The sequence below is a fragment of the Papio anubis genome, chromosome 17 (assembly GCF_008728515.1).
Source record: "Papio anubis isolate 15944 chromosome 17, Panubis1.0, whole genome shotgun sequence".
Taxonomy (NCBI): Eukaryota; Metazoa; Chordata; class Mammalia; order Primates; family Cercopithecidae; genus Papio; species Papio anubis.
The window spans coordinates 47,123,569-47,139,448 of record NC_044992.1 but is presented as its reverse complement, the minus strand read 5'-3'; the positions used below and the strand labels follow the sequence as shown (position 1 = coordinate 47,139,448).

The following is a 15,880-nucleotide window of genomic DNA, read 5'->3' as shown; positions in this document are numbered from 1 at the left end:
GATACAGTTAGCAGAAATCTACTGAACAGAATTCAGCATTTGAAGACCGTAAATTCGTTTTGATGAATGGCATCCCTCAGAACATGCAGAATTGGGGATTTCTCTCCTGGCATTTGAGGGTCAGTGTTTAGTGGGGACATCCAGCTCCCCCTGCAGGTTGGTATCCAGCAAGGTTCAGTTCTTTGCCAAGCACTCGCTATGGGGACATCAGTTATAAATAAACAAAACACTCGCTGGAACGTTACGGTCATCCTGCCCAGGCAGGCTCCCAGCTTTCTTTTTTTTTTTTTTTTTTTTTTTTTGAGGCGGAGTCTCGCTGTGTCGCCCAGGCTGGAGTGCAGTGGCGATCACCGGCTCACTGCAGCTCTGCCTCCCAGGATGAGCCATTCTCCTGCCTCAGCCTCCAGTAGCTGGGACTGCGGCCAGCCACACGCCCGGCTGGTGCAGCATTTTTGGTAGAGCTGAGTTTCACCATGTCCAACCAGGATCTCGATCTCCCCAAACCTAAATGATCGCCGCCTCGGCACCTCCCAAAGTGCTGAGATGAAACTTGAAACCAGCATGATCTCTGCCCAGAGCAGGCTCCTGACTTTCCTGATGGATATCAGACACTAGCTCTGGCCTCACAGCATGGTGGTTCTGAACACTGATTGTATTTAGGCCCTCTCTGTTTTGCTCCTGTTCACCGAGGAGTACTAGTGAAAGATGCCTGAACAGAGCAGTGTATTCTGGTGAGAAGGAAATCGCACAGGACGGAAAGTTTGCCATACCCAAGTGATTGAGCAGACAGCTTTCTTCCTCTCCTTTTTTTTTTTTTTTTTTTTTGAGGCCGGAGTCTCGCTCTGTCGTCAGGCTGGAATGCAGTGGTGCGATCTTGGCTCTCTGCAACCTCTGCCTCCTGGGTTCAAGGGATTCTCCTGCCTCAGCCTCCTGATTAGCTGGGATTACAGGCATGCGCCACCACGCCTGGCTAGTTTTTGTAGTTTTAGTAGAGACAGGGTTTCACCATGTTGGCCAGGATGGTCTTGATCTCTTGACCTCGTGATCCGCCCGCCTTGGCCTCCCAAAGTGCTGGGATTACAGGCGTGAGCCACTGCATCCGGCCGACAGCTTTCTTCTTAAATCTTTGGGCTCCCACTCCTCCAGCAGAGACAGCCTAGGGGTGATTGTCCTGATAGTTTTTGACTCATTGTATCCTGCTTTTGTATTTGGTATGCTTTGCCACTGATTTTGAAATTATGCCACTGTTGCTATTTTTTATGGTATTATTTATATTTTATCAACATTCTTAATTATTTTTTAAATACTTGACAAGATTTTGTAGGGTTTAATTTCAGTTAGGAGAAATTATTTTTGAACTAAGATCTCCAGTCTTGTGATTAATTGAATGGTTTTCTTTAACAGAAATTTGTTTGGGTAAGATTTTCCGAAGGCAACTAGTTAGTTTATCTATTCCAAGCAATAAAACTTCCTGAGGATCTGGCCAATACCAGTTCTTGGGCTAGATGCTAGAGAAACAGATATAAATTCAATACCATCTGTCCTCTGAGACTTACTGTTCAGGCAGAATTTCTAAAATGTATTTTGGAAATACCAAATTTTTAATAAATTCCTTAGTCAAGTACGTTTAAAGAATATTGCTTTGTTTTATCATCAGTTTTTCTTAGAGATTCTCATTGTATATGAGTATATCCTTAGTTTGAGAAGTTCTGTGGTAAAGTTCTCTGTATATCATTTTAATCAGTGTTTGTCAAATTTATGTCACACACAAGCTCAGGAGTGTGTGTGCGACATATCTGTCTTTCTTTTTTTTTTTGAGACTGAGTCTAGCTCTGTCCCCAGGCTGGAGTGCAGTGTACGATCTTGGCTCACTGCCAGCTCCACCTCCCAGGTTCACACACCATTCTCCTCCTCCAGCCTCCAGAGGCTGGGGTTCTGGCGCCTGCCACCATGCCTTTAATTTTTTGTATTTTTTGGTGAGGCGAGGTTTCACCATGTTAGCGCGATGGTCTCAATCTCCTGACCTGCGTGATCCACCCGCCTTGGACTCCCAACGTGCTGGGATTACAGGTGTGACTGCCATACCTGGCCAATGTGTGACATTTCTTAACAACCTGAGAACCTCTGGAGCAGCATGGTCCAACGGACTTTCTGCAGTGATTGAAATGTTCTTTATCTACCTGTCTGGTAGAAGCCTGGCCCGCGTGTGGCAGTGGAGCACTTGAAATGTGGCTAGTGTGACTGAAGAACTGCATTTTAAATTTTAAGAGATTTTATGGCTGGTGACTCCAAGCCTGTAATCCCAGCACTTTGGGAGGCCGAGGCGGGTGGATCACGGGTCAGGAGATGAGACCATCCTGGCTAACAGTGAAACCCGTCTCTACCCAGAAATACAAAACTAGCGAGGCGAGGTGGCGAGCCTGTAGTCCCAGCTGCTGGGCTTGAGGGCGGAAGATGGGCGTGAACCCAGGAAGACTTGCAGTGAGGCAGAATCCGGCCACTGCACACTCTAGCCTGGGGCTGACAGGCTGAGGCCTCAGTCTCAAAAAAAAAAAAAAAAATTTTAGAATTTATTTAGCTTTTTTTTTTGAGATATCTTGCTCTGTCAGCCTGAGCTGGAGTGCAGTGGCGTCTGGCTCTGCTATCGCCTCCCGAGTTCACGCCATTCTCATCCCTGGTAACTGGGACTGGCCATCACACCCGGCCAATTTTTTTGTATTTTTAGTAGAGATGGGGTTTCATCGTGTTAGCCAGGATGGTCTTGATCTTCTGACCTCATGATCCTCCCGCCTTGGCCTCCCAAAGTGCTGGGATTACAGGCATGAGCGACTACGCCCAGCCAAATTTTATTTAACTTTAATTAATTTAAATTTAAATAGCCACATGGGACTAGTGACTTCTCTATTGGATAGGGCAGCTTTGGAAGCTACTCTGAGACATGCTGAGCTAACGGTGTGTTTTTATTTATTCATTCTACAAATATCAAGTTTGTGGTGGTCACTGAGTAAAAGCATCCTTGTCCGCAAGGAGCTTCTGATTTAGTGGGGACTGCAGGCACCTGCCATGTAATGATGAGCCTAAGGTGATTACTGGGAGCACAGAGGAAGGGTTTGAGCTTGGTAAGAGAGGTTGGGGGTTGATCAAGGAAGGTGTCCTGGATGCATCCTAGAGAGTAAGTTCTGGAGAACAATTAAGAGTTTGTACAGTGAAATTTACTCCGTCTTTCCCCCTCCCCTCCCCTCCGCTCCCCCCCCCCTTGCCCCCTCCCCCCCTCCCTCCCTCCTTCCTTCCTTCCTTTCTTTTCCTTCCTTTTCCTTCCTTTCTTCCTTCCCTTCCTTCCTTCCTTGTTTCTTTCTTTCCTTCTTTCTTTCCTTCTTTCTTTTCGTCTCACTCTGTCGTCTAGGCTGGAGTGCAGTGGCACGATCTCGGCTCACTGCAACCTCCAACTCCCTGATTCAAGCGATTCTCCTGCCTCAGCCTCCTGAGTAGCTGGGATTACAGGCACGCACTACCACACCCAGCTAATTTTATATTTTTAGTAGAGACAGGGTTTCACCATGTTGGCCAGGATGGTCTCAAACTCCTGACCTCGTGATCCGCCCGCCTCAGCCTCTCAAAGTTCTGGGATTACAGGCGTGAGCCACCGTGCCTGGCCTGAAACATGGAGCCTCTGAGTATCCCCAAAATCATCTTCTTGATGGGCTTATGCTGAGACCATTTGCAGTGAGTCTGACAGAGGCAGGAACAGGGTGGTGCACAGTGACACTGCCTCTCCTTCCCTGGGTTGAAGAGGGCCTCTGGAAGGGATTGAGGTTCAGGAGAGCTATAGCAACTTGAAGCCTCAGTTTTTGTTCCTCTCAACTGTAGGAGACTAGTTACCTAAAGATTATCTTTCTTCCTTCTCTCCAGATGGTGTCCTACTCTTCTGTCCTCACAGCCATCAGTAAGGTATGACCGTAGGCACTCAGGAGCTAGGTTGGGGATGACAGACAAGGCCCCACCTCCTTGACGGCCCTGATCCTGTGACCCATGAGGCTGGATAGGCAGCACATGATGCCTCTGGCTGGCATTGCTGGCCTTCCATGGGAGGGGGATCCTGGCAAGTAGCGGCTGGTGCTTGGGAGCCAATGTCCAGTGTTGAGGGTGCTGAGTCTTGGACCCAAGGTTGGAGGAGAGAGGAGCAGGAGTCCTGAACACACCATCTGCCTCATGTGAGACCTGGGGGTGGACAGGGGCATTCCGTAGCATCTCCACTGTCCTTTCCACAGTTTGATGACTTTTCTCGGGACCTGTGTGTCCAGGCATTGCTAGACATCATGGACATGTTTTGTGACCGTCTGAGGTAAGGGCAGGGGTAAGGGGGCTTACAACGTTCTAGCCTTGTCTTAGTGCAGAGGTGCAGCTCCTAGCACACAGACCGAGACCAACTCTGGGTTCCCATGTTTTTTCTCCCCACCTGCCATCCACACTCACTCGTCCCCTCCTTTTCTTACTCCCTTAGGACAGAGTGCCTCCTCTCTGTCTGAAGTAGCTCATTTGAAATCTTGTCCAGTAGAAGCCAAAGCGGCTAAGCGTCTTCCCCAGGACTTTGCTAGCTTTGCAGCCCTGGTCCCTAATAAGGGAGTGCCAGGGACTCTGGGGAACATTGGTGTGGGTCGGATTTCAGCCATTAGAAGAACAGAGGCTAATTTTGCATCCTTCCCTGTAGCTGTCACGGCAAAGCCGAGGAGTGCATCGGACTGTGCCGAGCCCTTCTTAGCGCCCTCCACTGGCTGCTGCGCTGCACGGCAGCCTCTGCAGAGCGGCTCCGGGAGGGGCTGGAGGCTGGCACTCCAGCCGCTGGGGAGAAGCAGCTTGCCATGTGCCTTCAGCGCCTGGAGAAAACCCTCAGCAGCACCAAGAACCGGGCCCTGCTGCACATCGCCAAACTAGAGGAGGCCTGTATGTCCCTTGATTCCCCTGAGCCCCACCTGCCGCTGCTCCCGTAGCCGGTCCTTTAATTGAGAAGGGAGAGGCAGGATGCCATCCCACCTCTTTCCAGGAGGATCTGAAACCATCCCACTTCCTTTTTTTTCTCCCCATAAGCATTGCACACATCCCAGGGACTTGGGCAGGGTGGCACCCGAGCCAATCAACCAACAGGTATTTACTGAGCATTGTGGTACGCCCAGCACTGTGCTAGGTGCTGCGGGCGGGGGGTGGGGGGCTACCAAAGGAGCATGTGGCAGGGTCCCTGCCCTCATCAAGCATAGCTGCTAGTGGGGAGCAAGACTAATACATCACAGACGCGGAAAAAACTAGAGGACAAGACAAGCACAGTGTCCGTTACTGTGTTTGTCTCCATGTTACTCATCGTCTGGAAGCAAATGACTCTTGTATTTGAATGTTACCTAAAATGCCCCTTTTAACACAGTGCCTGTCTGCTGTTGGGCCTGTTGTACCATATGCCTCTTGACTCAAGTTCAGATGTTAAGTGTTGGTACTTTCCAGAGCCTGAGAACAGACAGATCACCTGGCGGGAGGAAAGATACCGGTATTTCCAGCAACGGGGTCCTAAGGCCATAGTCTTGCTCCTTGAAGCCCAAGTGGCTTGGGACCACCTACAGATCTCTTGTTCTCCAGGAACAAGAATGCTAGAATGGGCTACTCACGAGGCTTCAGGACCTGGTTGGAGAGCTTGTTTTAGGACTAGTATATTTATTTCTTCCCCAAGTATGTTTTACTGCCTGTGAAAAGTCCAAAAACATAATCTTTATATAAAAATGGACTGTGTTGACAGCCTCTTCCTTACCTTGGGCCCTTGATACATGTTTATTGGCTGAAAATCGGATGAATACTGAATTTTAATGGATCTCAGGTCTTGTCTTTTTTTTCCCCCTTTTATGCTCCATGGAGGTTAATGGGCTAGTTGGTGCCATTGTTCATCATTTGACCCTCTGGAATTGTAACTAGGATAAGTAACATAATTCAGTGCTAACTGATATATGGCTTAGACCATGAGTGTGGGCATTAAGGAAGGACAGAACAGTGAGTTAGACCAGTTGGGTGAGTTGCTAAAGGACCTGGGGCTTGAACAGAAGCTTAGAGCATGTGGGAGTTTGAGAGAGGGTGTGTGAGAGGTTTTAGCAGGGGAGGGCAGCAAGCACAATGCCTAGATGAGGGAGTGGTTGAGAATGAGAAGGCCATTTAGGGACCTAGCTCCCCCAGAGGAGAGTGACAGCCTCTGCAAGACTGGACTTTGGGATCCGCCCACTCCTCGAGTGATTTGTGGCTACCCTCCCTGTTCCAGCCACTGGGCTCTGGCCTCCCTCTGCCTCTCTCTCCTGAGCCTGTGTGATGCCATACCTTCTGAAGTCAGCTGGCTGTGTCCCTTGGAAGTCAGGCCTTTGGGAATGGTCTCTGGGGTTTCCAGCTCTAGGTGCCCACTCCCCTTCTGGAAACAGTGCATGCTGCCCTCAGGCCCCTCCTTCCCTGTCATTCTCAGGGAAAGCCTTCCTGTGTGGTTTCATGTGCCAGAGGGGGTGCCAAAATCAAGGAGTTCGGGGCAAGGCGCTCCCTCTCCCCTGTTTCCCATCACGTTTCTGCACTTCTTTCCCTCTGCCAGCTTCCTGGACTGCCATCGAGCATTCTCTCTTGAAACTTGGAGAGATCCTGGCCAATCTCAGCAACCCCCAGCTCCGGAGCCAGGCTGAGCAGTGCGGCACCCTCATTAGGAGGTACCAGCTCCCCTGGGGGATGGTGGTGGAGGGAGAGGGAGGACACGCCCTGGGGTGGGAAGATGTGGCACCTGGTGCCATCCTCTCCACCTTCACCTTTGGTCCCCCAAACACTGTCCCCTGTGTTTGTGATCCCTCAGCATCCCCATGATGCTGTCTGTGCATGCGGAGCAGATGAACAAGACCGGCTTCCCCACCGTCCACGCCGTGATCCTGCTCGAGGGCACCATGAACCTGACAGGCGAGACACAGTCCCTGGTGGAGCAGCTGACGATGGTGAAGCGCATGCAGGTGGGAGGGGCCAAGTGGCTCTCCCCTCCCCAAGGCGGGCCAGCCTGTTGGGGGCAGGAGGGAGGATTCTTGTAGTCCTCCCTGGGAGAAGTGGGGTTTCTCCTGCTCCATGATGGAAAGTGGGTGCTAGTTGTGCACACTTCTGTCATTGGACCTTACGCCCCTGGTTCTCAGCACACAGCTGGGCAGTGACTCTGCCATGCAGTCTCTGAGCCAGCCAAATCCTCGGAGTCCACAGAAGGATGACGGGGTATGGGCACCCTCTTAGGCCTCGTCCTTGGCTCTTCCCACAGCATATCCCCACCCCACTTTTTGTCCTGGAGATCTGGAAAGCTTGCTTCGTGGGGCTCATTGAGTCTCCCGAGGGTACGGAGGAGCTCAAGTGGACAGCTTTCACTTTCCTCAAGGTACTGGGGACGTGGGAGGGGCAGAGCCAGTCTAGGAATGGTTCTCAGGAAGAGCAGCGGCACCCTGGACCTTTGCCCTGTGTTCCTCCCTGTGGGCGCTGGGCCCAGCCTGCCAGGTATCCCAGCGCAAGTTCCCATTGATCATTTTCTCTGAAAGTGCCAGGGCTATATTTAGCCCATTTGGCAGACTCCGTTGTTTCTTACCACAGAGGTGCAGTTTAGCTTGGTCATCAGACAGATTGGTGTAGGGCAGTGAAAGGAGCCAGGGAATGGGGCTCCAGTCCTCCTTGAAGCTGGGGATCCACTTTCGCTTATGGCATTTTTTTCTGTTGAGCTAGCAGAGGTATAGGGTCCCAGTGTCCTGTGCCTGGGCCTGGGGGCATCAGGGGCTTGGGCACCTATTGGCTTTCTCATTCAGCACTAAGTGTGCTCTCACTCGCAGGGTAGGAGTGTTCCTGTCTCTTTTCCTGGAGCAGGGGGTCGGGGGGATGCCTTCAGGGGTGGATGAAAGAGAAAAGAAATGGATCTTCCTGTTTTTCCCCCTGCCTCACCCCCTAGATTCCACAGGTTTTGGTGAAGTTGAAGAAGTACTCTCATGGGGACAAGGTGAGTTGAGTTGAGGATTGAGATGGAGGCATGGGAGCAGAAACAAGGGCAAAGGGAGGGTCCTTCAGGCCCCAGCTGGGCAGTGTTCTTATGCCTGGAAGAGAGCTGAATGTGTGTGTACACCTCAGTGTGTGTGCTTCGCCATGTGTGTGCTTCAGTGTGTGCATGTACTTCAGCATATGCGTGCTTCGCCGTGTGTGTGCTTCAGTGTGTGCATGTACTTCAGCATATGCGTGCTTCGCCGTGTGTGTGCTTCAGTGTGTGTGCTTCAGTGTGTGTGCTTCAGCATGTGTGTGCTTCAGTGTGTGTGCTTCAGTGTGTGTGCTTCAGCATGTGTGTGCTTCAGCATGTGTATTGCTTCAGTGTATTGTGCTTCAGTGGTGCTTCAGCATGTGTGTGCTTCAGTGTGTGTGCTTCGCCATGTGTGTGCTTCAGTGTGTGTGCTTCAGTGTGTGTGCTTCAGTGTGTGTGTGCTTCAGTGTGTGTGCTTCAGCGTGTGTGTGCTTCAGTGTGTGTGCTTTGCCATGTGCATGCTTCAGCGTGTGTGTGCTTCAGCGTGTGTGTGCTTCAGTGTGTGTGTGCTTTGCCATGTGTGTGCTTCAGCATGTATGTGCTTCAGTGTATGTGTGTGCTTCAGCGTGTGTGTGCACCCACAGCATACACCCAGGCTCCAGGCAGAAGGCAGCCAGGCAGCTCAGGCTGATGTCTCCAGCAGACAAGGTTGCCTGAGATGATCAGGGCCTGGTGGCCCTGGAAACCAGGTGGACACTTCTGCCTCCTTCTAGGACTTCACTGAGGATGTCAACTGTGCTTTTGAGTTCCTGCTGAAACTCACACCCTTGTTGGACAAAGCTGACCAGCGCTGCAAGTATGAGCTCCCCTGGTCACCCCTACCCTACTGGAAGGGGTTCTGGGCTCTTCCCCTGATCTCTGTGCCAGAGAAGCCTCAGGGGACTCTGTCTCCTTGTTCACTCCCCTTGGCAGGGGCAGGAAGCAGCAGCCCATAGTTGCCAAGTCCCCAGAGCCCCTCTACTGTCCCTCAGGCCCTCCAGATTTTCCTCACCTGAAAGAGGCAGGATGCTGCTCAGGGACTGGCCACTCCCACCCCTCGCCCTCCCAGCCAGGTGCCCAGTTCCCTCCACATCTTTCTCTTTCACAGCTGTGACTGTACAAACTTCCTGCTCCAAGAATGTGGCAAGCAGGGGCTTCTGTCTGAGGCCAGTGTCAACAGCCTTATGGCTAAGCGGTAAGTGTGAGCGCGCCTGGGCTACCCCAAGAGCCCCTTGACCTCTCTCTCTTTATGGTGGGGCTGCTGGGTGCCTTTCAACCTCCTGTCTAAAGTTTGAGCTGCAAGTGACTGGGACTGTGCCTGGGGGTACCAGCCGGGCGCAGTGACTCACGCCTGTCATCCCAGCACTTTGGGAGGCTGAGGCGGGTGGATCACCTGAGGTCGGGAGTTCAAGACCAGCCTGAGCAACGTAGAGAAACCCCATCTCTGCTAAAAATAAAAAATTAGCTGTGGTGGCACATGCCTGTAATCCCAGCTACTTGGGAGGCTGAGGCAGGAGAATCACTTGAACCCGGGAGACGGAGGTTGCGATGAGGCAAGATCACGCCATTGCACTCCAGCCTGGGCAACAAGAGCAAGACTCTGTCTCAAAAAAAAAAAAAAAAAAGCATGGGTGTCTTCAGACCAGAGTTTTACGTTCTTAGTCATTGCTCTTTAACTCATACCCATCTTTCTGATAAAAGTAAAAATCCTAGGCCGGAGGCAGATGGATTACTTGGAGGCCAGGAGTTCAAGACCAGCCTGCCCAACATGGCAAAACCCCATGTCTACTAAAAATACAAAAATCAGCCGGGCATAGTGGTGTGTGCCTGTAATCTCAGCTACTCTGGAGGCTGAAGCATGAAAATTGCTTGAACCCAGGAGGCAGAGGTTGCGATGAGGTGAAATCATGCCACTGCACCCCAGTCTGGGTGATAGAGTGGGACCTTGTCTCAAAAAAAAAAATAAGTAAAAATCCTGAATCTTCCTTTAATCTTAAATGTGCTTTCAGAACATTTAAGACTAATGATAGGCTGGGTGCAATGCTTCACACCTGTAATCCTAGCACTTTGTGAGGCCGAGGTGGGCGGATCATGAGGTCAGGAGTTCGAGACCAGCCTGGTCAACATAGTGAAACCCCATCTCTACTAAAAATACAAAAATTAGCTGGGCGTGGTGGTATGCACCTGTAATTCCAGCTACTCAGGAGGCTGAGGCAGGAGAATCGCTTGAACCCAGAAGGCGGAGGTTGTAGTGAGCTGAGATTATGCCACTGCATTCTAGCCTGGGTGACAGAGCGAGACTCTGTCTCAAAAAACAAAAGACTAATGATAAATAGCCAGGCGCAGTGGCTCACCTGTCATCCCAGGACTTTGGGAGGCCAAGGTGGGCGGGTCACCTGAGGTCAGGAGTTTGAGACCAGACTGGCCAACATGGTGAAATCCCGTCTCTACTAAAAATACAAAAAAGTAGCCTGGCGTGGTGGTGAGTGCCCAGCTGCTCGGAGGGCAGAGGCTGCAGTGAGCCGAGATTGCACCACTGTACTCCAGCCTGGGCGACAGAGTGAGACCTGTCTCGAAAAAAAAAAAAAAAAAAAGACTAAGGATAAATCAATGATTGCGACATTGACTATGCATCCATAAACTTCAGCTGAGATCGTACCACTGCACTTCAGCCGGGGCGACAGAGCGAGACTCCGTCTCAAAAAAAAAAAAAAAAAAGAATTTCACCCCAACCTGGATATTCTTACATGCTTCCCACCTCCTCTGCTCATTTACTTCTGGGCTTGAACGAGGGAATGTGTCAATAATTTCTCTTCATTCCTCTTCCCTTCCTTGACCAACTGGTGATGTCCGCAGCAAAGCAGACCGAGAGCACGCACCCCAGCAGAAATCAGGAGAGAATGCCAACATCCAGCCCAACATCCAGCTGATCCTCCGGGCAGAGCCCACTGTCACAAACATCCTCAAGGTGAGTGTGCCCTTCCCTGGCCACCACGGTCTTCTCTTTCTTCTTCCCAGTGCTCCTTCTGCTTGCAGATAAACAAACAGGCCACAGACCTCTGTCTCCTTTAGCTTTTATACATAGTTGCTGTGGAGGTAGTGAAAGGGGAGGCAAGGGCAGCTGCCACCGAATGCTAACCCGTGGGACCTTCATTTGTACACCAGGCACTGCAGTAGGCACTTTCACTTAGGCCGTCTCACGTGGAAACAACAGAGACGTGGGTGCAGTGGCTCACGCCTGTAATCCCAGCATTTTGGGAGGCTGAGGTGGGAAGATCACTTGAGGTCAGAAGTTTGAGACCAGCTTGGCCAACGTGGTGAAACCATGTCTCTACTAAAAACACAAAATTCACTGGATGTGGTGGTGCATACCTGTAATCCCTGTTACTTGGGAGGCTGAGGCAGGAAAATCACTGAACCCAGGAGGCAGAGGTTGCAGTGAGCCGAGATTGCGCCACTGCACTCCAGCCTGGGCAATAGAGCAAGACTCCGTCTCAAAAAAAAAAAAAAGGGAAACAACAGAGAAGCTCCCAGCTGTGACCTTGCCCACTCCAACCTCACCACCTGCATGCCAGTGTAGATGAGAGGGATGGATCGGAGAGCAAGGGTGGGTTTTAGGAATTATTTTCCAGATCGAAGTCAGAAAGATGTAGATTACATTCCAGGTTGTGAAAAAGAGAAAATGTGGCTAGGCTGTATCTTGGGTGGGGGGTCTTCAGTGTTCTTCAGGACTTGATTTCCTGTCCTGTCCCCAGACGATGGATGCAGACCACTCTAAGTCCCCGGAGGGACTGCTGGGAGTCCTGGGCCACATGCTGTCCGGGAAGAGTCTGGACTTGCTGCTGGCTGCCGCTGCTGCCACTGGAAAGCTGAAATCCTTCGCCCGGAAATTCATCAAGTGAGGAAGGCCAAGCCCCTGACCCCAGGGCATGCAGGGAGGCCACGTGTTGGGAGGAGGTAGCAGGGTAGGAGTCAGGTACCTGGGTCTGGGTCTCATCCAGAGACCCACGGGCCTAGGCAGAGCATCCTGGCTGGAGATCTTGGAGGAAGGGCCTGTTCTTGTGACCTAAGTGTTCCTTTCTCTTCAGCTGAGGATGGAGTGGACATGTTTGGTAAAGGCATGAGGGTAAGGGTTGAGGTGTTGAACACTGGGCATGGAGGAATTCTGAGTATGCCCAGTTATTAATAAGGGGCTCTCAAATTCTGTTGCCTTTGGTTGTCCTGGAATTTGACATATATAGAACATGGTTCCATTCAGTGAGCCATTCTCTAGGCCTTGGAAATCTTCTAACAATAAATATCCTTCTGGCCGGGTGTGGTGGCTCACGCCTGTAATCCCAGCACTAAGGGAGGCCAAGGTGGGTGGATCACCTGAGGTCAGGAGTTGAAGACCAGCCTGGCCAACTTGGTGAAACCCTGTCTCTACTAAAAATATAAAAAATTAGCCAGGTGTGGTGGCGGGCATCTGTAATCCCAGCTACTTGGGAGACTGAGGCAGAAGAATTGCTTGAACAGAGGCAGAGGTTGCAGTGAGCTGACATTGTGCCACTGTACTCCAGCCTGGGTAACAGAGCGAGGCTCTATCTCAAAAAAAAAAAAAAAAGAAATCCTTCTTTTTCCTGTACCAATGTGTCTCATTTTAAGTTTAACCAGTAACTCAGACTCTAGCGACCGCTCTCTGAGCATGTGTAGTCCCCAGCGCCCAGCTACTGCTCAGCTTATGCCCTGGTTAATGCAACCTGTCTCCATTCCTTTCAGTTTGAATGAATTCACAACCTATGGCAGCGAAGAAAGCAGTAAGTCAGCCCTGTGCATCTGCAGGCCCAGTGGGCCCTGAGGAGGGGTGTGGCGGGAGAGTGTGGGAGGGAGGAGGGCTCCCGGGCTCAACAGGGGGAGGCTGTGTTCCCTCGTCAGAGCCATGACCAACGGAAGCTTCCACAGAGCTTGAAAGTGGGTAATGCTGGAAAAGTATTCTTCCCAGACCATCCATTCCTATGTCTCCTTCCGCCCTCACTCCTTTATGACTTGGTTGGGTATGCCAGGAGAGGGTGCTGGGGGTCTTTGGTTTCAAGGAAGGGATGATGTTCCAGTTGAGACTCAAGAAAAGGATTCTGAGCCTCAGAGCTTTGAAGGAGCCACTTGGTCCCTGACCTTCCTAGAGGCAAATCCCGATCCCTGTCGACCCAGACACGCACGGCCCCCTGCCCTCGTCTGGGAGCTCAGCCTTCCTGTCCTTCCACAGCCAAACCGGCCTCTGTCCGGGCCCTGCTGTTTGACATCTCCTTCCTCATGCTGTGCCATGTGGCCCAGACCTATGGTTCAGAGGTGAGAGAGAGGGGAGCAACCGGGACGGGGGCTCAGGGGAAGAAGGTAACCCGGAACTCTCCCCACCTCACCGCCTGCACCCCCACAGCCTCTCAGCCAGTTAGTTCTGTGGGCCTCAGAAACCAGGTGCCCACCCGGACGGCCCCTTCAGCCCCATGTTCACACTGACCACTAGGTGGCAGCATTGCCCCCGTCTGGCTTCCTTAGAACAGTTCGTCCCCAGTCTTGGGGCTGGGCTGGAGCAGCAGCCTGGCGGGAAACGGTGCAGTCCCAGGTCCAGCGCTGGCAGGCGCCGCGCCCTCCCCACTCGGCTGGTGCCCCCCTTCCCCTTTCCCAGGTGATTCTGTCTGAGTCGCGCACAGGAGCTGACGTGCCCTTCTTCGAGACCTGGATGCAGACCTGCATGCCTGAGGAGGGCAAGATTCTGAACCCTGACCACCCCTGCTTCCGCCCCGACTCCACCAAAGTGGAGTCCCTGGTGGCCCTGCTCAACAACTCCTCGGAGATGAAGCTGGTGTCAGTGGCCCGGGCGCCCACTCCAAGGGTGGCGGTGGGGGCAGGGTCAAGACCCTCTCCCCGAGCCCGTCCCCTGCTCCTCTGTGCTGACTTCTCTGCACTCCCGCAGGCAGATGAAGTGGCACGAGGCCTGTCTCAGCATCTCAGCCGCCATCTTGGAAATCCTCAATGCCTGGGAGAATGGGGTCCTGGCCTTCGAGTCCATCCAGGTAGCCCCGCCTTCCCAGCAGCCTTCGCTCCCCTGAGACACAGAGCCAGCCAGTGATGACTTGTTATATTTCGTAAGGGCAAGAAGACCTTTAATCCAGGAGTTCATGTTTTGATATCGATCTTTTGTGTAATTGTAGTCTTAGCCACTCCCTCTGGCCCAGGTAGCTCTGGGAAGATCAAACTTGTGGGGAGTGTGGCCCGGGACTCCACCCGCTGCACTGAGCTGCCCACAGAGGCTGAGAAGGTGATGGTGGTTCAGGAAAGGGAGATAGATGGTAGCCTATCACCTTTCCCTCTCCCCTAGAAAATCACTGATAACATCAAAGGGAAGGTATGCAGTCTGGCGGTGTGTGCTGTGGCTTGGCTTGTGGCCCACGTCCGGATGCTGGGGCTGGATGAGCGTGAGAAGTCGCTGCAGATGATCCGCCAGCTGGCAGGGCCGCTGTTTAGTGAGAACACCCTGCAGTTCTACAATGAGAGGTCAGTAACCCACCTTCCCTTCTCAGACCCTACAAGTGTGTTGTGAGAAGTCAGCACATCCAATAACAAGCACCCTTCTCTTTTCTGACCTTCGCAGACACGCTGCTCGATCATTCGCTCACTCACTTTCCCATTCATGCATTCACTCACCTGACTCGGCAAACATGTACTGTGTCTCTGTGGCAGAAGCGTTTATATGCCAGCACCTGCTGTGTATCAGAAATGCAGACCCAAACAGGGTCTGCCCGCAGAGACTCAAGTTCTAGACAACTAGCTCCCAAAAGAAGAAAACTGTATGACTGTCTAGGAGCTAGGAACCTGTCTGTTGATTTTACAGGCCATCCCCCGCCCTCAGTTCTCTCTTAGGACAGTTTCCTGCCCTGGCTCTTCAAGGGCTTGGAGGACTTCCTTGGTGACCAGCTACATTGAGTTCATTCACCCAACCAATAAGTTGTTTGCTTTTTTTATTGTCAAACACACATAAGATTTGCCATCTTAGCCATGTTGTTTAAGTGTGCTGTTCAGTAGTGTTAAGTATATTCACACTGTTGTGTAACAGGTCTTCAGAACTTTCTTCTTACATCTCTGAAACTCTGTACCCGCTGAACAACAACTTCCCATTTTCCCCTCCCTCCAGCTCCCAGTAACTACCATTTTGCTTTCTGTGTCTAAGAATTTGACTACTTGACACTTTTTTTTTTTTTTTGAGACAAGGTCTTATTCTTGCCCAGCCCAGAGTGAGTCTCACTGCAACCTCAAACTCCTGGGCTCAAGTGATCCTCTCGCCTCAGCCTCCCAAGTAGCTGGGACTGCAGGCCCACAGCCAGCTAATTTTTCTATTTTTTGTAGAGACACGGTCTCATTATATTGCCAGGTCTTGAACTCTAGGCCTCAAGTGATCCTCTCACTGGGGACTCCCAAACTGCTGGGATTACAGGCGTGACTCACCGTGCCCTGCTGAATTTGACTACTTTTTAGATGCCTCATTTAACTGGAATCATACAGTCCTTGCCTTTTCGTAATTGACTGACTTCACTCAGCGTGATGTCCTCAAAGCTCATCCATGTAGTAGCATGTGACAGGATATTCTTCCTTTTTAAGGCTGAATAATACTCTGTTGTGGGCCAGGCGTGGTGGCTCACGCCTGCAATCCTAGCACTTTGGGAGGCTGAGGCGGGTGGATCACTTGAGGTCAGGAGTTTAAGGCCAGCCTGGCCAACATGGTGAAACCTTGTGTCTACTAAAAATACAAAAATGAACAGGGAGTGGTGGCAGGCG

The 15,880-nt window shown here is 51.6% G+C and overlaps 1 protein-coding gene and 1 non-coding gene across 13 annotated transcripts in view; both read left to right on the top strand.

The window, feature by feature from the left end:
- Positions 1-15,880, top strand: part of MED24 (mediator complex subunit 24) — a 39,559-nt gene that overhangs the window by 17,934 nt on the left and 5,745 nt on the right. For 6 of the 12 annotated variants that reach the window (XR_002518139.2, XR_639182.4, XM_009190535.4 and 3 more), the window contains exons 4-20: positions 3,910-3,948; positions 4,269-4,342; positions 4,709-4,941; positions 5,086-5,142; positions 6,605-6,716; positions 6,857-7,007; positions 7,301-7,414; positions 7,973-8,020; positions 8,806-8,888; positions 9,180-9,266; positions 10,928-11,039; positions 11,791-11,969; positions 12,830-12,867; positions 13,314-13,396; positions 13,734-13,912; positions 14,022-14,121; positions 14,427-14,602. Coding sequence is in view for 10 of the 12 variants with exons in the window: in XM_009190535.4 (XP_009188799.1) it covers positions 3,910-3,948; positions 4,269-4,342; positions 4,709-4,941; positions 5,086-5,142; positions 6,605-6,716; positions 6,857-7,007; positions 7,301-7,414; positions 7,973-8,020; positions 8,806-8,888; positions 9,180-9,266; positions 10,928-11,039; positions 11,791-11,969; positions 12,830-12,867; positions 13,314-13,396; positions 13,734-13,912; positions 14,022-14,121; positions 14,427-14,602 (1,865 nt within the window). In the remaining 2 variants the exon portion in view is untranslated. The remainder of the gene's footprint in view (positions 1-3,909; positions 3,949-4,268; positions 4,343-4,708; positions 4,942-5,085; positions 5,143-6,604; positions 6,717-6,856; positions 7,008-7,300; positions 7,415-7,972; positions 8,021-8,805; positions 8,889-9,179; positions 9,267-10,927; positions 11,040-11,790; positions 11,970-12,829; positions 12,868-13,313; positions 13,397-13,733; positions 13,913-14,021; positions 14,122-14,426; positions 14,603-15,880) is intronic. The other 6 variants (XM_009190537.4, XM_021929161.2, XM_017950708.3 and 3 more) reach the window with 3 other exon arrangements.
- LOC116271177 lies at positions 13,134-13,237 on the top strand. The gene has a single exon (XR_004179607.1). It is a non-coding gene; the product is annotated as a small nucleolar RNA SNORD124 (small nucleolar RNA).